The sequence below is a fragment of the Ambystoma mexicanum genome, chromosome 5p, assembly GCF_040938575.1.
Source record: "Ambystoma mexicanum isolate Mex_15411 chromosome 5p, UKY_AmexF1_1, whole genome shotgun sequence".
Taxonomy (NCBI): Eukaryota; Metazoa; Chordata; class Amphibia; order Caudata; family Ambystomatidae; genus Ambystoma; species Ambystoma mexicanum.
Genome location: NC_090930.1, coordinates 657112332 through 657133272, shown reverse-complemented (window position 1 = coordinate 657133272; position 20941 = coordinate 657112332). Strand labels below are relative to the sequence as shown.

The following is a 20941-nucleotide window of genomic DNA, read 5'->3' as shown; positions in this document are numbered from 1 at the left end:
AGACAGTCAGAGATGAGGGAAGGAGAGGGGGAGGCTGAGGGTAGCCTGAAGATGAGTTGGGTATCGTCCGCATAGCACTGGAAATTAGGGCAGAGAGCGGCGATGCGGTGGGCAAGGAGTGCCAGATACTGGTTGAACAGCCAGGGAGAGAGATTAGATCCCTGGGGGACACCACAGGTGGAGAAAAAGATGTCGGAGAGGAAGGGCCCCAGTTGGACCTGGGAGGGTCGATTTGAAAGGAAAGAGGTCAACCACGCCAGAGCCTGACCAGTGATACCCAGGTTTTCCCAGAGACGGTTGAGCAGAATGGCATGGTTGACAGTGTCAAAGGCAGAGGAGAGATCGAGCAGAATGAGAGCACACGGAGTGTTGGAATCGAGGTTCAAGAGCAGGTCTTCACGGATGTTGAGAGCAGTTTCCGTGCTTCTGGCAGCTCTGAAGCCAGATTGATGGTCATGAAGACTACCAACAGATTCAGCATGGAGGTTAAGCTGGGAGATGGCCAGTTTCTCCAGGAGCTTGCCCAGGAAGGGAGTGATGGAGATAGGGCGATAGTTAGCCGGGCAGGAGGGGTCGGAAGAGGGTTTCTTGAGAAGAGGGTGCACAAGGGAGTGCTTGAGGGGGGAAGGGAAGACTCCAGAGGCGAAGGAGTGGTTGCAAAAGTCAGCCAGGGCAGGAGCCAGGGCGTCGATGTGGTCCTTGATAGTTTTGGAGGAACAGGGGTGAACCTGTTTAGACGAGACTTTCATAGATCGGACTTGTCTGGAAACCTTGTCAGCAGAGAAAGGTGGAAAGGCAGAGAAAGAGGGAGGAGGGGTGACCGCAGAAGGGCCAGAGGAAGGGTCGGGTAGGGAGGGAGGGAGGTGAAAGGAGGAGAGCGAGGACAGGATGTCCTGAGTTTTAGAGATGAAGTGAGAGGCCAGTGCAGTGCAGAGGGCCTGGGAGGGGACAGGAGAGGTAGAGACTGTAACAGGGTTGGCCAGCTCCTTGCAGATTTTAAAGAGTTCGGCGGAGTTGTTTGATGCCGCAGAGATGCGGGCTTGGATAAGGGCTCTCTTCTTGGTGAGAACGGAGAGCCGGTACTGCCTTTGGAGCAGGCGGCAGGCCAGTTTGTCAGAGGATGAACATGAAGCACGCCATTTCCTCTCTGCAATCCTGCACTTGCGTTTTAGGGTGGCGAGATCCAAGTCATACCAGGAGTTACATTTGGCTTTGGGCTTCAGGCGGATTCTCATGACGGGGGCAAGGATATCAAGAGTAACAGATATAGCAGAGTGGAGCATGGAGAGGGCTGTGTCAGGGTGGGAGTCAGCCGAAGGGGCAGGGGGGGCGAGAAGGTAGCAGCAAAAGCCTCAACTGACACACGCTTCATGGGTCGGATGACCGAGAAGGTGGGTGGCAGTGAAGAGGGTGGCTTTGCCTGTGGGGTAGGCAGGGTGAGGTGGGAGGATAGGAGAAAGTGATCACTCCAGGAGAGAGGAGTGGAGAGAGGGACGGAGAGGGGAAGATCAGAAGAGATCAGAGCATCAAGAGTGTGCCCAGCAGAGTGAGTAGGCCCAGATGGGAGAATAGAGAGTGAGAGAGAGTCGCAGAGGTCACGAAAGAGACCAGTGGGGGGACTGGAGGCATCAAGGTGGATGTTAAAGTCGCCAAGAAAGAGGAGTTGAGTGGTTGAGGACAGGAGTGCGGAGGAGAGGTCAGCCCACTCAGAGAGGAAGGAGGAAATTTGACCAGGTGGCCGATAGATAGTAGCCACGGTAAGGGAATGGCTAGAAGAGAGAGAGAGAGTCGGCAGACAAGGCATTCAAAAGAGGAGTAGGTCTGCGTAGGAGTGACAGTGGCAGGAATCCACTCAGGGAAGATAAGGGCAACACCACCCCCTGCACGGTTGGGCCTGGGCACGGAGAGGATCTTGTAACCATCAGGTAGGAGTGTGTCAAAGCTGGTGGCAGAGCTGGCTGTGAACCATGTCTCAGTGAGACAAAGGACGTCGAGGTCCAGTTCCTCAAGAAGGTGACAGATATTGGAGGAGTGCTTGATGGCAGAGCGAGTGTTTAGTGTGGCAATGTGGAGAAGGCTGCCATCCTTGAAGAACTTCCGGGGAGGGGTACAGATCAGAGGTACGCCCTGTGGAGGTATTGAAGAAGGAGGTGAAGGAGCACGAGAGGGGGCAGGGAGGGAGGGTAGAGGCAAGGTAGCTAAGGATAGAGAAGGGGGGACAGCAGGAGAGGAGAGGAAGTTGATGAGGTGTGGGAAGCGTCTATCGAAGAGGTGAAGGTTGACCTGAGGGCCTTGGACCAAGACGGTCCCATTAGCGTAGACATTAAGGATGGCCTTGGAGGAGCGGAAGGGGGCCAAGAGGACATCCCAACGGGTGCCACCATTAATGGGACAGGAGGAGAAAGGAGAGAGCACAGAGACCATATGAAGGGTCCATAGGTCAGGCGAAGGCACGAAAAAGAGGATGTCAGTCAGAGTTTCCTTAGAGCAGGCATTAGTGTAGGTGTCAGCGATAGGGAGGCCTGGGTTGGAGACCAGGATGTCCTTTTTAAACTTTTTCCTACCAGATTTAGTGAGGAGAGCAGGATAGTCAATGGAGAAGCAGTTAGAGAAGATAGGCGAGACGGAGAGCACCATGGAGTAGGAGGGAGGGGGGGGGGGGGGGGAGACAGACGAAACTAGAGCACGCAGACAGGAAGTGAGCGGCAAGCACAAGTTACCACAATTAGAGCAAGCAAAACAGTAATGCGTATTAGGTACCGGGCCACCTAAGATTGAGAATCCTGCGAGGGGAGAAAAAGCACCCTAGTATACCACAAATCAGAGCAAAAACAGTAATGCGTATTAGGTACCGGGCCACCTAAGATTGAGAATCCTGCGAGGGGAGAAAAAGCACCCTAGTATACCACAACTGTGAATACAGTGAGGCAAGGCCCCATGCGGATGTAGCAGGAGTAGGAGGGGTGGGCTGGGGAACGGAGAACAGGTGGAACTGGCGCCTGGCGTCCCCTGCGGACACCTGCAGACACACAGGGAGCCGCACTGTAGGAGTCGCCCTTGGCCTGGGGCCCTTTGCCGGGCAGAGGGCTGCCCAGGAGGGGGGAGGTTATAGGCAGAGGGAGAGGAGGGGGGGGTTGGGCGAGGAGGGAGAGGAAGACCAGGAAGTGGGAGGGGGGAGCAGGAGCAGGCACAAACACCGCGCTAGGAGCGCGAGGTACAATTCAACTTTTTTTTTTTTTAAAAACAAAACACACTCACGGAGGCCAACATGTCAAATGGTTTAGGGCGTTCTTCACAGAACAGGAGTCCCGGTGAGGTCCCACTTGCCTCTACGCCTTGGGGGGTTGGGAGTATTACGTAGCAGGCTCCCCTTCCTAGCCTCACAGGGTGGGGTGGGGGCTCCCCCTTGGGAAGAAGGGACAAATTCCCTTGATTCATCACAAAGGGGAAACTATGCTTGACCTGTTTTCTGGAGGGATCTGATGCCGTCCACAACAGTGAGCAAAGGCATTGTAGGACCCCAAAGGAGTGGCTATTCAGAGTGACAGCAACAGCCTGTAGACGCAAGTCTTTGCCGTGGCCTTGCAGCTTTGAATTTCTCCAGGTACTCGCAAGTTTTAGCCCCAAGCAGTTTAGTTCATCATCAAAGGGCATGTCGAGGTGATTGGATTGAACATCCGGTGTGAACACAGATGTCCTCATACAGGAGTGCCTGCAAAGTGCAGTCCTAGTGCCCATAGAATGTGCAAAAGTCTGTGTTCAAGCAAGACGAAAGTAAGTGCTGCCTCCTTCCAATTCTCAAACTTAAAGGTGAACCCATCCCTTATTTTCTGCATGGGCAGATTCTTTTCAGCAATCACACTCCAGTGCTAAAAATTTAGAAAATACACACACCACCAATTTTGCTACTTGTGTAAGAGAACGGAGCAAAACGGTTTTGCTCAAACCATATTGCACAAGGATTTGTGCACTGGCATATGTTTGTTGTCCCATCTTTCACACTGGAATAGAAACCGCTTTTTTGTTCCTTATTACATCAACACAAATAAAAAAAAGAATCTGTGTGCTTGGTTTTCTTCTTTTGGTTCAACATTTTATGCAATTTCAGTGCCAACAAGAAGGACTTGCTCTATTTCCCATCAGGCTTGCAGGAAAAACGGGCAAAACTATTTTTCACGATTTTAAAAACATTAATGTTCTGGATTGGGGCAATCATTTGCATTCGCTCCATTTAGTATTGCACAACCAGCACAACTAGTGCTAGGTCCATTTGCTCAATTAGAAGCACTGGTGCACAAGTTACATAATCTAGCCACGGGTAATCTTTCACACACATGCACTCGCACACTTTCAATTAGCTTCACACTTTACAAACAATTAATATAGGTTGGCTTGCACAACATTAATCGCTAGGGTAGTAAAAGGCTCCCGCCTACAGGCAATGACATGGGGACTAACCCTCATACTCTCATACTCGAGGAGTTATGAATCCGCTAGGCAATCACATATGCACCCTAAGCCTAATGTAAAGTACTAACAGTAAACTGAACATTAATAAATACATATTTAGAAGTACTGTGTAGAACAATAGAAAATGTACTTACACAGGACTATCCGACGTGCTCGTCTTTGCAGCATAAACTGCATGCCACGTAAGCCAATTTTGGAGCATCTCCTTCAAGGTCTCAATTATGCTGCACTGTGCATCAGAAATAAGCAACAATTAGGAGCCTTCAGTGGAATAAAAAAGCAACCGAAATCAAGCACAGCATTACAGCTCGCAACCACAGGGACGAAAGCCAACAGAATACTTGCAACAGAAAGTTTATTTGGATCGAGAAAGCTTAAAATGTTGTACATAAAATCCACCCTACATGAAGCAGACCAGAGTTAAGGAGGTCTTGATGGCAGTGTATCCAGGTTGCATCTTATAAATGCAACTTTTGCCACACACATTTAAACAGCTTAAGAGCGTACCGGAGATCAGACATGATTGCTGTAGGTTTTCCCATTAAGATATCTCCTTGGAGTAACGTTAGCACCCAGAAATACTTGCAGAACTAAAGGCTAAATCAGGATGCCTTTTTCAAATTATCCTTGGGACAAGGTAGTTAGGAGTATAGAATTATATTTCGGATGTAAGAAAGGGTGATGCATACGTCCAAGAGGGCAGCAAGCAAACGAGCAGCAATGTATTGCAAGCCTGATTTGAGCCACCAGATTCTAGATTTGACAGAGGGCCCCATGAATATGCTTGGGAAATGCCCAACAGATTACAAGGCTTCACTTTTTTTTAAAGAGGCACTCAAAGCATCATGTTCTTCCTACACAAAGTAACCACCCGAGACAATACATTTTGGAACACGTCTTTGCAAAGCCATCAGTTCTGGCTTTTGTGCAGACATGTGAAAAGCATTTGCCAGGCAGTGCTATAACGGTACTATGCAGCCATAAGGCAACAGCTGGAAAATGGTGCACCTGGGTTTGGGCTAGCAATGCTTGGCAAATGCACAATCGCAACAGCTGGAAAATGGTGCGAGTACCTGTTTGTGCTTGCAATTCTTGGCAAACGCACAAACACAAGGCAAAGCTGTTGGCTTCACCAATGATTGTTATTAATAGAACTTCAGATGAGAGGACAAACATACGGATTATTAAACAAGGTACTGAAGTCATATTTGCTTAAGACCTTTTTATTACACCACTAACACATTTACAGCTGCAATTCTGCCATTAACTACGAGGATATCTTTAAAATAACACTGGCAGGCCGCCCTTCACAGAAAACAATTTGTTGGTGTTATTGCTTGATAGAGATAGCCCAGATGCCAGGTTTATTTTATTTATTTTTTCGGAAGAGGAAGGTGGTTTGAAGGAATGGCAAGGGGTGGTCAATGGGTGGGTATATAAACAAACAATTATACAGGCTGTGTGCCCCTCATCACATGTCCGCTCTCCCAGCTTCACGTACCTTGAAAATGGTTGGAGCGCCATTCCATAGCCAAAACTAAAAAAGTGGGGTGATTCCCAAAAAAGGGCAGCACATTATTTGAAGCAGAAACCCACTTTGTCCAATGCACGTGGCTTTGTTTACGTATCCAAAACAGACTGCAGTGATGACTGTCATTGTACACTTCATGCTCTCAACACTTGGCTATTGCTCCGATCCAATCATACAAATCCCAAATACTCCCTTGTTGCATTATTTGCAGTCAAATTAGTTTTCTATCATTTTCCATCTCTTCTTCGAGATCACATTCTACCATTTGTTCTTAGTCTATGCGGCTCTAGACTTTCATCTCACATTCTCCCCACACCCCATTGTATCAGTCTTTCTCTCGAGTTCAAACTAATTCTCTTGTCTTTCCTTCTACCTCACCTTTCCTTCTATTTTCAGTCTCGCTCTTTATTTCCCTTTGTTTCCTGTGACAATTCCTTTTATTCAGTCCCTCATTCATTTATTTCCCGATTTCCAGATGTGTCCTTACTCATTAATCCCTTCTATTTCTGCCAAGGGGAGGGGCTGAGGGTGCAGGGGGGCGCACAGAGAGAGAGGGGTGCACAGAGAGAGGGGCGATTTAAGCCTCCTGTGAATGCTGTTGAAATGGCAAATGCTTTGTAATTAAGCTGGCAGGGCTCTTAGGACTTCTGTCCCGCACCCATTGGAATTTTAAGTCTCTAGGACCTTCCGTTCAGAATTTACAAGCAAAAAAGTGAATCCCAATGGAATTTCAATGGTGCATATTTTCTCTTATTTACAAAATATTACATGGCATCTGCAATGTCTATGCCCAGATGCAGATCATATAGTGTTAGTTGTTCCAGCTCAGAGTCAGGGGATTTAGGACTCCTATGAATGCGCTTGCCATGGCAAATGTTCTTTGCAGTTAAGGTGGCAGGGCCATGTTACTTTAGTTTCCCCCAGCTTTGAATGTATCCAGGATCTCGCAGCCACTTGGAGGAGACATGCAGTTTTCCCAGGTGTGGAGACTTTCCTTTAGGAGAGGCCCGGGCGATTGAAATATCAGATTATATGAGAGGGGGCCACTACTGACAGCTGCTCAGAATAAATTCAATATATATTTAAAGGATAGTTCCGGGACTTTTTTTTTTTATTGTCCCTACGGTTCGGCCATGTGTTTTTAAGCATAAATCGGTAGATCGTAGAAAACTTTCCTATGGACCTTACCCGACTTTTCGTCCATTAACGCACTCGAAATCAGCCGCCATTTTCTGATAATCCTATCATTTCCCCCCATCGCCCTGGCTCACCTGCTTTTGCAGCACTAAATCAAATCCCCCGCCCCTGAGCCTGACATCAGCAGACGCGTACCGCCCATTTCCCAACGCCAAAGCACGTTTAGTGTCAACAATCGCTGCGCCTCAGCCAATGAAGTGTCGCCATGGAAATGGCAGGACGCCTCTTTCCTCTATAAGTATAAACACACCGTTTCACAACACACAGCAGCAGATTTTCGATTCCATTACTCTCTCTGTGTTACTTTGAGTATTCTGTGACTCGTTTCTGTGCTCTGGTCAGCTACCTTCGCCACTTCTAGGCCTTGTGAACACCTGTACCATCTCTGTAAATTATTTTACTTTCTTTACCACACAATGGCTACAATAATGCCGTATATGTACGAGCCCGAGTACACCGAGGAAGAACTACTGGAAAGGCAAGCACGCGAAAACGATGGGGATTCGGACGGCAGTTGGGAGGACCAGTCAACGGATGAAGAGCCTGGACCATGTCGCATGGACGGCGTCTCCACCTGGTGCACGTGCAATCGGTGCGAGCTAATGCCAACTGAGGAGGAGAACTGCTGCTGCCGTGAAAATTCCGGGTGCTTGGCCTACATTTCGGAAGGCGAGCCAAGTCCGCAATGCATCACCGAGCTGCCAGAGTTCAGGGAAGCCTGCCTCTCACGGACCGTGTTGAGGATGATGATGGTGCTTATGCACGAACTTCGCGGCACTGTTCGTCCGCGTAATCCGAGTAACGAGTAAGTATACTCTGGTTGTGATGTCAGTGATGCCACTACTATGTCATGGTCGTCTCCCACATATAAAATTACATCTACATATCATTCGAATGCATGTAAATTGGTTCCATATTGTGCATTTTCTAGATAGAATTTTTTTCAAAGCAGAATGACATTTTTTACCTGAATCGACAGTGATAAGAAAGTTTTGTCATTTTAATACAGTTTGCATCTTTCATTTTCACAGGTGGTACAGGCTGGTGGCCTATCGTTGCTTCACTTGGTGGCTTCACGGGAGGCTCGGACACCGCGTTCGGAGAGTAATACCTGCCTGTGCGGTACTTGCCATTAGACAACATTTCCCCAGCGACAGTGGACAATACCGCAGATTTTCCCTGGATGTGCTGCAACCGGAACTTTACAATGTGTAATGTTTATTATTTATGTTCAATTGAAATTAAGATCTAAAATAAAACCCAACATATATTTTAACAATGGTCGTTTTGATTTTTTAAATGAATCTAGTGTGTCTCCATTGAATAGTCTTCCTGTGCCTTGTCTTGTCACACCACATGTCTCCGGCCAGCATCCTCCCTCATGCTGGCCGCCCACCTTCAATCCGCATAACCGTTGAACCCATATGCAGCAGACATACATATGTTATTTTGCGGGTTGGCATCAAGCCTCCCGGCCTTGCCTCCTCCCCCAAAAATACTTACCACACCACTTTGTTCAAGCGTTGGCAATAAATGGAAGGCCGTTGGATTTTATTGATACAAAACATGGTTATAGGTAAATAATCCATATGGTTGATCATAATAAATCATCCTTTTGGGCACCAGGTACAGAGATGACCCCATCTGGCCCGTGCCGCCTTGCCACCACAGGCCAGCCTGCTGCTGACTAACTGCCTAGGCATCCAGGGTCTCCAGGGTGAACTGCACCCATATATTCTCCTGGGGGGGTGAGGTATTTATAAACTCACACCCCTGCCTTCCATTTACTAGATCCTGCAGCCTGCCTCTTACATGCAGTTAGATGGCCTCTCGTTGTTGAGGCCCTGCGGCAAACGAGTCTTGTCTGCACGACCACCGCCCCAATCCACATCCCCCCCCCCCCGTCCTATCAAAGGCAGTTCGCACCAGGGTACTTGTGCAGGCAAGTGGAGCTGTCAGGGAGCGATAAAGGCCAAGAGGTGCCAAAGACCATGTACACTTCAAAGTGGTCTATAGAGCATGGGTTGTTGTTCCCATGTCTACCTCCAGACCCCGTGTCTCCTGCCAAGCATCCCCCCTCACGCTGGATGGCCCCCTGCAATCCACATAAGTGTGTCTCCATTCACAAGTCTTCCTGTGTCTTGTCTGCACGACCACCGCCCCAATCCACCCCCCCCCCCCCTCCCTATCAAAGGCAGTTCGCACCGGGGTACTTGTGCTGGCAAGTGGAGCTGTCAGGGAGCGATAAAGGCCAAGAGGTGCCAAAGACCATGTACACTTCAAAGTGGTCTATAGAGCATGGGTTGTTGTTCCCATGTCTACCTCCAGACCCCGTGTCTCCTGCCAAGCATCCCCCCTCACGCTGGATGGCCCCCTGCAATCCACATAAGTGTGTCTCCATTCACGAGTCTTCCTGTGTCTTGTCTGCACGACCACCGCCCCAATCCACCCCCCCCCTGCCCTATCAAAGGCAGTTCGCACCGGGGTACTTGTGCTGGCAAGTGGAGCTGTCAGGGAGCGATAAAGGCCAAGAGGTGCCAAAGACCATGTACACTTCAAAGTGGTCTATAGAGCATGGGTTGTTGTTCCCATGTCTACCTCCAGACCCCGTGTCTCCTGCCAAGCATCCCCCCTCACGCTGGACGGCCCCCTGCAAACCGCATAATGCCACGACATATACACGTCATTCATTCACAAACACACCCGTGTTTCGCATTCTTTATAACCCACTTCATATTCTAATAAGAACTTCTTTGCGCTTTGCTAGTCAACCCGCGAAGGTGCTGGTTATCTGCTCTTCGTCTCTGTGAACTTCCGTGACCACTTCGAGGAAACTCGTCAGTTTGCAACCTGTGAACTGCTCCCTGTTCTACGACAAGAAACTACTCTGATCCCTGCATCTAACTGTTTGTTCGTCAAGGTAAGGCCATGTACCATAATCATTTTGCGTCCAATTTCTTTTCGTTCAAGACAGTACATGCAAGGAACTAGTCACATGTTCTGAGTTTAGTCAAATTATCTTTCTATTTTCTTAAAGTTATTCAAATACTTATCCGCATGTGAATAACGTGTATAGTTCCAAAAACCAAAACGAACCTTGCATTGAACCTTTTATGTGTCATTTAATTTTTTAACACATTGGTATTCATAGAGAATTGTTGATCTTTACTTTTCAGAACTTTCCACAATGTCTGCCTGTTCCATTGGCGGTTGCCCTTCGAAGACCCATAATAAATCTGAAGGTACTATAATGCATGTTTTCCCTAAGACAATAGATCAGATAAGAGAATGGGTCTGATATTGCGGATATCCACCGTCTGAGCTTGAAAGTAGAGTCCTAGAAGTCTTTGCGGACAAGAGGGGTGATTGATACCGCATCTGCAGCAGGCACTTTAGCTCAGACATGTACACCACATCATTGCTAATAAAGAAGAACACATCGCGAGCGAGGCGAAAATTGCTCTCAACCGCTATTCCCACTCTATTCGTCCACATCCCTCCACTGGTGAGTCAAGTTTACGTATTTATCTCTCGGCCTTGCGGTAGTGTGTAGCATTAGCTAACAATAATTTCCCCATTTATGTATCCGCTAAATATGAAGGCGGAAGATTCTCCATCCGTGTCGTTATTGCAGTCATCAGCCACTTCAAGCGCATATCGGGTAATCTTACTTAGCTATTCTGCCACTGACTTGTTTTAGGCATGTAAATCAATAGTTTTAATTTATCGTGTGATTATTTTACCTAATGGTACACCCTTGTACTCGTCCTCTAGTCTTTGTTTTCAGTTATAATTATTGTTATCCAAAATAATGCAAGTACTGTCTTTCAGGGAGATGCTGAGGAGTCCAAAGTATTGACGACAACCGTTGATGTCACTCAGATGCTCGAGGTACGTTTCCGGACAGTTCCATCGATGGAGATCATCAGATCTTGCATTCTTGTAGCGTGATTGTTACACACAATGTTTCTTTCGTTTTTAGCCATTGATATGTCCTTCTGTCGTCGCCCTCCTATGTGTCTTCTTTTTTTAATATTGTGTTCATTACTAATGAAAGTCCTATGTTTCAGGGAGTCGATGGAGCATTAGTCCAAGAAGAAGGGGGAGCATGCAGTTACGGGTCGGCGCAACAGCTTGCAGAAGTGTGCACCACAGTTACATCGTCCCTTGATGTTCTTATGCATTTCGAGGTATGGATACTGACAGTTCGATCAAGCGAAATCATATGACGTGATTATATCCGCTATACTTCCTTCTTTATTAACGCAAGTACTATGTTTCAGGGAGATGACGGAGCTTCTTCTACAAGAACATCACCCCTAGTAGTTGATGCAGATATCTGGGTGGTGACACTTCCAACGATCGAGCAAATCGAATCATATTTAGATATCCATTATTTATTTTAGACAACTGATCATTTGTGCAGGTCTATTTAGATGAGCCGTTGACGCCTGCACAAAGTGTATGTTCTTTTTAACAAAATAGAAAACCATACTAATGCAATTACTGTGTTTCAGGGAGTTACTGAAGCATCATCTTCAATAATATCATCAATGGAAGTCTATGAGGAGCCCGAGGTATGGATCTTGACAGTTCCATCTAACTAGATCAACAATGCGTGAATAATTGTCGTTTGAATGTTCTACACAAAGTGTTCATTCGTGTTTTGCTATTGAGATGTACGTGGGTATTGGTCCCCAAGTACATTTTTTGTTTTCAATATTATTATACATACTAATGAAAGTTCTATGTTTCAGGGAGTCGATGGAGCGTCAGTGCGTGATGGATGTGCTTATCATGAAAATATAGTTGTTGCAGCGCAAGAGGAAGTGGAGACATGCACACACGAGTCGGAGCAACAGCGTCCCGATGTTGAAGTTCGAGGCAAGAAAGTTTCAAAGAAAAGAAAGCAAAAGAAGGTTAGTGTCCTGGTCACTATATTATGTTGTTTTTCACTGTTAATAGTTCAATACTGTAAGTTGTGTTTAAACTGAACATCCCTTTTCCAATCTGTCCTCTAGTTGCGAGTGGGTGTACGAACTAGATCTACACAGACAGTGAAGCGAACGAGAGATTTTGCTTGTCAAACCTTTTGGCAGGGACTTGAGACTGGAGATGCATCGTGCCAATGGGAAGAATATGAAGTGATTGACAACGGAGCTATACCACCTCCAGCCATTGATAGTGAATGTCCTCCTGGTAGTTCGGATGCAGTCGGAGATCAATTCACAGAATCCACATCCGCAAAAACTAAGACCGCGAGAAAGTTGAAGAAATTGTTTTATTCACCCATCGCCGGAGAAGGAACAGATGTTGCAATGGAAGAGAATGAAGTGGACGACAATGAAACACCATCAATATCACTGAACATAGCGGAAGACGATATCAGAGATTCTACCTTTCATGTGAGTGACATGTCCTCAACGTTACAGGCCGAACCAGCTGGGATGCAGAGTGACAGTATAAGGAAAGAGGCCAAATTCATTGTATTCGATAGTTGTTTGATTGATATTATTATTCGGATGAAATGTGGGCATTCGGTTGGTGGGGAAGTATGTGGGGAGCCATTGATTAATGTGACTCGTGCAATTCGAGGCACTAACCTTAAAATACATGCCACCTGTACAAAATATCATCCTTTCTCATGGTCTGCACAACCCATGCTGGGGCAACTGCCAGCAGGCAATCTACTTTGTGCAGCGGCTGCACTTTTTAGTGGTTCAAGTTTTAAAAAGTTAGAGTCTTTCTTTCAGTTTGTGGGAATCCATTTCATTGCGAAAACTCAGTTCTACAAATACCAAACCGATTATCTATTTCCAGCCATTAGCGAAGCTTGGAGAATGGAAAAAATGTCTATTGATAGTACATTCGCGGGCAAACGGTTCAGGCTAGCCGGTGATGGACAGTGCGACAGCCCAGGATTTTCAGCCAAGTACTGCACCTACCACTTTCAGGACATGGAAAGTAAGAAAATTGTGAGTTCGGTGGTCGTGCAGGTGTCACAAAGCACATCCTCAGTGGCCATGGAGAAAGTTGGCTTTGTAGCATCATTGCAAGAACTACAATCGCGGGGAATGGTGATCGACCTGATAGCCACGGACAGACACGTTTCAATTGCCAAGACAATGAGAGAAGAGTACAAAAATATAAATCACCAATTTGACGTTTGGCATCTTGCAAAAACTATCAAAAAAATGTCGGCTGCAGGTAAAAAAAAAGATATGCAAGGTATTTCACAGTGGTCCAAGTCAATCAGCAACCATCTTTGGTGGAGCTCAAAAACATGTGGAGGGTCGTTGGAAATTCTACTGGAAAAATGGCGGTCAGTAATGTTACACTGTAGCAACGTTCACCGCTGGACCACAAACCAACATTTCCACAATTGTGAACATGGCCATTTGTCCACAGAGGAGGCACGGAAGAAGAAGTGGTTGATTCCTTCATCACCCACTCACAAAGCCATTGAAAAGATTGTATTTGATAAAACTATAACAAGAGATTTGAGGGGACTCACGGAATTCTGCCACACAGGAGATTTGGAGGTGTTCCACAATATGTGCCTAAAGTACAGGCCAAAACGATTGCATTTTGGCATGGAGGGCATGATAAATCGGACTCTTCTAGCGGTCTTGGCACATAACCATAATGTTGGCCGTCAACAAAGTAGGACGACCGGAACTTTAGGGACGCTTCGCTACAATAAGGCCTTCACAAAAAGAAGTAAACAATGGGTTATCAAACCAGTGTTTGAGGATATGCAATATGACTTTATTGAGAGACTTATTGTTGATGTCCTAGATAGGCACATACATGGAGTTGTGAACGAACCTATGCAGGGGACAACTGCATTGCCACCCAACATTGCCTCTGTTCCATGTCCACCTAAAGCAGAGCTCATTGAGAAATACACATCGCGGTTTAAATGATTGTAATTTGATTGTCTGTTCTCTCGAGTCTCCTCATGTTGCAGGCCCATTGAATATGTGTATCTATGTAATGTGTAAATAAAAGTGATTGCTCAGTGTACATGCAATGTGTCTCTCCACCGTTGCCCCTCCCTTCACCGTGCAGAAGTGTGAACCACTCGGGTGTCACCTGTGACTTTGCTCTCGAGTCTCCTCATGTCGCAGGCCCATTGAATATGTGTAGCTATGTATTGTGTAAATAAAAGTGATTGCTCAGTGTACATGCAATGTGTCTCTCCAACCTTGTTCATTTGCACATTGAATTAAACCAAACAGTAATATAAATCATTTTTCAAAATATATAGAATGTCTCCGTATTTATGGTTCTCTGGGGCTGCAAATACACGCACACAAAATGCAAAGATGGAGTGTAAATTTCAAGTCCTGTGAGATGGCCTTACACTGAATGTAGCTAACTAGGAATGTGTGCTCGTTCAAAGTGAAGGTCAGCTGCTTTGATTTTTTGCTCGGGTGCCCACGACTCAGTATAAGGTTCTATTGTTATTTGACCTTGACAGGCCGGGACCATCCCGAAAGACTTCTTTTTGGGGGTGTGGTGCAATAACGTAAACGATAATGAATATAATTTCAGAAACGAAAGCCATTTAATGTTCGTTCATTAGAAGAAATAACGTCGGCATAGAAGGAGTGGTATTTCGGGGCTGCCCTACGCACAGACACAATGGAAAATGCAAATATAATGTAAGTAACTCTTTAGATGAGTTTATACCGCAATTTAATTACTATACAGTAGCTTTAAAGACGGGTTAAGTTGTACTTGTTCGTTCTATGTGGCATATTGTTTTGTACCGCGCACTATCTTGAGGAGAACCATCTCCTTTTACGGAAGCACCTCAATACCTTCCTCTTTGCTTCTGCTTTCTCTCTCCCTCTCCCCTGCTACAACTGGTCCACTGTCTGCGACCTCGGTCCTGGGCCCTTCCACTCTCCACCTGCACTGCCTCCCTGTCAACCCCTGCACCGGGGGACTGTCTCAGTATCCTACAGCCCCCCCTTGACGTATAATACCCAGTTGCACTGTCCTAGCTATGAAATAATTTCCCGACCTAATATATAAAATGAATAATTTTAATAAAGATCTGATGGTGAGACTAATTTCATTTTTTATGTTTTTAAAACAGGTACATCCTTCATTATTGTATGTGTCACGAGTACCAGACACCGGCGGATGGCTTTTTTAACCGCCATTTGCTTCTCCGCGTGAACAACGTTAGCACCCTGACCATTTTATGGGACGATCGCCAAGTACAAGTATGCCCTTACGCGGTACTAACGGCTAGATGCAACATACAGCCCGTTGTGGTGGCCTAGTGCCTCGTTGTTGGAACAGCCATGCGATTATCAGTGCGACCAAAGAGCTTATTTTATCGTAAACCAACACCCTGTGTACTGCACACGAACATTGCTTGCCTCAAGACAAACTATTTTGGATCGAGAGCAAAGAAAAATGCAAATCGCAGAATATTCTCTAAACATTTGATGTCCAATAAATGTACTTTGCCAAATGGACAATCTTGCCGTTTGCTTTTAAACCAGTTTCATATTCCGAATTGTGGCGCTGTATTGTGAGATGATCTAAGACCCTGTGTACAGCAAAGGAACATCGCGTGCCTCAAAACGAACTTTTTGGAACGTGAGCAAATAAAAATGCAAATCGCTGAATATTCTCTAAACATTTGATGTCAAATACATGTATTTTACCAAATTTAAAATCTTGCGGTTTGATTTAAAAGTACAGTTTCATATTCCCAATTGTGGCGCGCTGTGTTGTGAGCTGATCTGTGTTGGTTTCCGGGTTCTGTGTTTAGTCGCGTAGAAGACGCCTGGGCGCGTTTGCCTACGCAGCGCAGTGACGTCACGGATAGAGGCGGGGAATATGAATGTTTTGATAAAGTCTGTTTCAGGGGCGGGGGATTTGATTTAGTGCCGCAAAAGCAGGTGAGCCAGGGCGATGGGGGGAAATGATAGGATTATCAGAAAATGGCGGCTGATTTCAAGTGCGTTAATGGACGAAAAGTCGGGTAAGGCCCATAGGAAAGTTTTCTACGATCTACCGATTTATGCTTAAAAACACATGGCCGAACCGTAGGGACAATAAAAAAAAAGTCCCGGAACTATCCTTTAAGTCCAAACTCACAGACAGATTTAAGTTGTAAATGCGTACCGTTTGTTTGTAATGCAAGGCCTGAATCCTGTATCCTGTAGAGAAACTACAGACATAGTCATACTGTTCAAAGGTTCAGCTTGCAAACCCTTGAGTTTCATTTCTTTAACAGGAAAGCATGCTCCATGTCCGGTGGCTTGTTGAGGTAGACCAGGAAAATGTAATTTTGCTTTCCATTACCAAAAGTGGCCATGTTCCCAATGCAGCTTTGAGAAGTCCTTTTATTCTCGAGATGTATTGTTATTGAGATGTGATTTCAGTGTATAAGTATACGTGATGCTTTGTGTTATGTTGGGTGTTTTTTTTTGTTGTTTTATAGTTATGCTGTCATATAGAAAAGATACATTGATTTTGAATTTTTCTAGGTCTACTGTGTCCATTATTTCAGAACTTACAGTGGGAGAAGAGAGGGGCCTGTCAGCAGATATGAGATAGTCGTTATGAATGATCTCTTTTTTTACTTACATAATTAGGTTTGCCCCAGACCAAAGAGACTGACCTTGTGTAGGGGTATATTTGTGGGGTTTTGGTATGTAATCTATATTGCGTACACAATTCCTTTTTTTGTCTTGTTAAATAATTTTGAACGTGTGCTTTTTATTTTAGAGGAGATGAAATGATTGCACAATTCCTTGCACATGTTTTCCAGATGCAGTGCGCGGGCTGCAGCTCATGTTTGTTTTTAAAATGATGCTTTATTTTCTTTGCATTCTTTTCTTCTGTAAAGATTTCCCTACAGCTTCAAGACTAACAATGTTGGCATCTTATGTGAATAAGTCAGACCATAAGAGACAGGCACATGCATTTGTCTTATGCAATTTAGGAAGGGGTTCCATTGATTATCATATGTTTCACCCATTTCCTCCAAGCTGGTTAATTTTTCCTTGGCCATGGTATCCAGATTGAATTCTAAACTAACATAGGTTAATTTCTGGAGGCTAAGGGGGTACTTTCCAACAAAGGAATCAAATAACCATTTTGGTGGCCTGAAAGATGGTAAAACAGGCCGATGAGAGGCTCACATGGCTCACCAAGTACATGGAGATTGAATGGGCTAACTAAGCCAGTGATTTGTTACACTTTTGATGCAACTTTGTTAGAACGTCTTCAACTTTGCACACTCCCACAGTACGTGAAGTATCCCTAACTTCATGCACCCGGTCCAACACATGTCGCTGCGGGACTCAGACATGAGTAAACTAGCAGGTGAATATTCCCAACTGTATAAAAAGCTGTGTCTGGGTTGGGTAGCCACTGAGGTGTGAGAAACCTGAAGTTGTCTCACTCACTAGTCCCTGGGGATCTGTCGTCAAGGTGGCCAGGACACAGCCATCGCTATTGGAACCAGTTCCTGGGGGTGGACCAGTACGAGAGGATCACCTGGATGTGGGTCTTCGCGGAGAGGAAGTGGGACACCAAAGGGTGGGACGCGGTATACCCTTTCCTGTAACACCTTTCCCCAATCCCAAAATGTAGGATACCGGGAAGCTGAGACCACCCCCTCCCTCTTTCCGACACAAACATTTTCTCTCGGACAGTTCATCGTGAGCAACAACGGACCAACACCAGAGCTGTATATCTGACATGTCCCAACACCTTCGTCAAGCAAGGTCAGACAACTAATCATTACACAGCTGACTCCCACCACACATCCCCACAAGGAGAAATGCAGCGAGACCGGATAGGGTTGCAAAGAGGGAAGTACCCTTGACCTCTAGAAACCTCCATTTACACAAGCCTTGGAAAGTGAAAAGCCTAAGACAAGGAACTGAAACTGAGCAGATCTACGCTGAGCATCAAAGGTATCCGGGGCGCTCCTGTGTCAATAATCCAGGCCGGGAGGAGCGACTGACGCATGGTACTGTCCTTGGCTGCTGCAAGAAAGCCACGGCAGTAAAAGCAGCAAATTCTACAAAGGACTGTATGTGTTAAGAGGCACAAACAATTGGAAGCTTAAGGAGTGTATGAACTGTCGAAAGCCAAATCAGATAAATACAGAGTGGTCTGGCACACGGGAGGTGCTCATTCACAGGTCTCTGTTGGGTATCAAACTAACTGAGAAATAGGTTGTCAGAAAGAAACTTTGAATCGAAGTGGTCCTTCGACGGGTCCAACAAAAACCTGTGCACAATCAAAAGTCTTCGATAAGCAATGTTCCCTTTAAGCTGTGCGCATGTGCGCTTGCCCAGCTTCCTCCTCAGTGCCGCTCAGAAGATTTTTAGCAGCGCACACAGACAATTCTCACCTATTCAAAAAGATTTAATTAATATGGCACAAGCCACAGTAATTACCTGAAATGTTCTTTCTCTTAAAATAAGCAACTAGTCTTGATATTCTGCTTATTTACATTACACAACTATGCAAGGGTGACCGTAAGCACCTAAAATCTCTAACAGAAAAATACACACAAAAGAGATTAAAAACTAATAAGAAAAACTGGCTCCATGAACAGAAGAATCTAACCGAGATATGCCTGCACCCATTAACCAAATAACGTTTCCTTGCCACCCATGACTCCTAAACTTGACTCTACCACACTTTTAGCTTATGACTCTAACTTCTGCCCCAGAACACATCAAGAGACTACCAAACAACAATTGACTCTTCCTCCCTTGGCTCTGCGAAAGGTTAGCAGACGTGTTCCTCAATCCTCTTGTTTTATGTTTGTTGTAATATGAATAACGTTCACGTGCCAGCATTTCTGTTACTCATTGTGTTTTACCAAAAGCGTCATCCACACTATACAAACTAACTACTAGCTCAAGTATCGGATAACGACATTAAGTAAGCAGCCTACTTGGATGTGTAACGTTATCCCATACTTCCTCTTCTTTGTACATATGTCGCGCAAGTGCTTTGAAGCGGCCCCCTTGCAAGTTAATGCATTATTAAAATCAAATATTACCTTGCCCTCTTAGGATTTTGAGAAGTCAATGTGATGCTCAGTGTCTCTTACTTTAGCATCACTAACACTATGTCATGATCTCTGCTTCCAAAAGATCAGGACTTGCCCGACTCCCTTGGAAGCAGACCCATAACCCCGGTTCCGAGTGCCAGCCAGTCCCAATTGGGACCTTTTGGACCCTGTCCTGGCGCCAGTGGCACCAGGCTCATAAAGATGCCCAGTCCCAGCGCTGGAAGCGCCGGGCTCATAATGCTTGGGTGGACTTACCTGCAGCAGACCATGCTGCTTACTTACCTGCCAGTTGAACCCCTGATCCTCTTCTGTTTGGGACTACTTTTCCTGTTGGGCGGGGCAGGAGCCACTCCCTAGGTTCAGAACACTGGAACTCTTCTGGAAAGCAGGAACTCTTTTCTTATCTAGGCGTGGCTGTGGAAGGAGACATCTAAGCACTACAGGAGGCTATTTAAACCACACCCGATGGATGAATCTTGCTTTGCGTTATTCTGCATTCTCTGCAGCAGAACGCTCATCGTGTCTTCTGCTTCTGATCCTTGGCCTAAGGGAACAAAGGCTTACCATCCTGCAATCCAGTCTTCAGCAGCACCTGTAAAGACAAAGAAAGAACAGGTTAGCACTATGGTCTTCAGTGGCAGCGCATCTCTTACCTGGTCCATCGGCTGTCACCAACGCCTCGCGCTGCATTCCGGCATCTGAAAGACAAAAGCTTACCAGCTCTTCGCACGCTCCGGAGGCCTTCGGCGCTGCATCCCGCATCTGAAAGACAGAAGGTGCGTTTAAAGACATTGGGCAACTTTATTACTCACGTGCCATTACTCCTTCCCACGCCGAATCCAGTGGGTATTCCAGCACCTTTCAGCTTCTCTAAAGCTCCGAACTTGTACCTGCAAGATAAAAGGGACAGTTAGTGCGCATCGTGAAGCAGGCTACAAGCGCTTACTTAAGTGCTTCCAGGCGCTTCTATTCCTCACGCGGGTTCGATCCTCAACTCTCATCAGCCCGCTATCCGCCATCGCCGGAACCCTGCAAAACAAGAGATATCATTACAAAAGACTTTTAAGACATTTGAAGTGCCCAGAACTTACCGTTCGTGCAGTTAACGACGGACAGCAGTCCTCTGAGGTCAAGAGGCCTGCACCCTTATCCAGTGAAGAAACTGGTTACGGCACCCTGCCCCGAGGCAGACGGAGAGCTCGGCGTTCACTTACCTAAGGTGAGGGCGTTAACCTTTGGGGTTCTACAGGAGAAGAAGAAGGGAAGAGGAGAGAGGCACCCAATAACCCCAGTTCATTAATCCCATATTTTCTATCTGCAGACATCTTACTCTTCGAGTCAGACATACAGTGCACAGAGGTCCAGCCCAAAGAGCCAACTGTGTGTTACACATCACCTTTGAAGATACGGCATTCACCCAGTCAAGACCGGCGCCTCTGCGGGAATCAGGTGAGCGTTACACACTACCCTATAAGTGGAGAGCAAAATTACAATATCATTTACTTTGCCTACAATGGATAATGGGTATGAACTATGCCTGAGATTACTTGTCCATAGTACCACGGTACCGGATATTCAGACCGGAGAATGCTTTTCACAAAATCTGCATAGTTTCCAAGTGTTCAGAGTTCCTTTGGGCATAGACCTTCACACATTATATGGTAACTCGCTGCTAT

At 46.0% G+C, this 20941-nt stretch overlaps 1 protein-coding gene across 1 annotated transcript in view; it reads right to left on the bottom strand.

The window, feature by feature from the left end:
* The window catches only part of CENPI (centromere protein I), a 1093019-nt gene that overhangs the window by 417719 nt on the left and 654359 nt on the right, over positions 1-20941 (bottom strand). The window contains exon 15 of the mRNA XM_069613020.1: positions 4605-4699. Coding sequence (XP_069469121.1) covers positions 4605-4699 — 95 coding nt within the window. The remainder of the gene's footprint in view (positions 1-4604; positions 4700-20941) is intronic.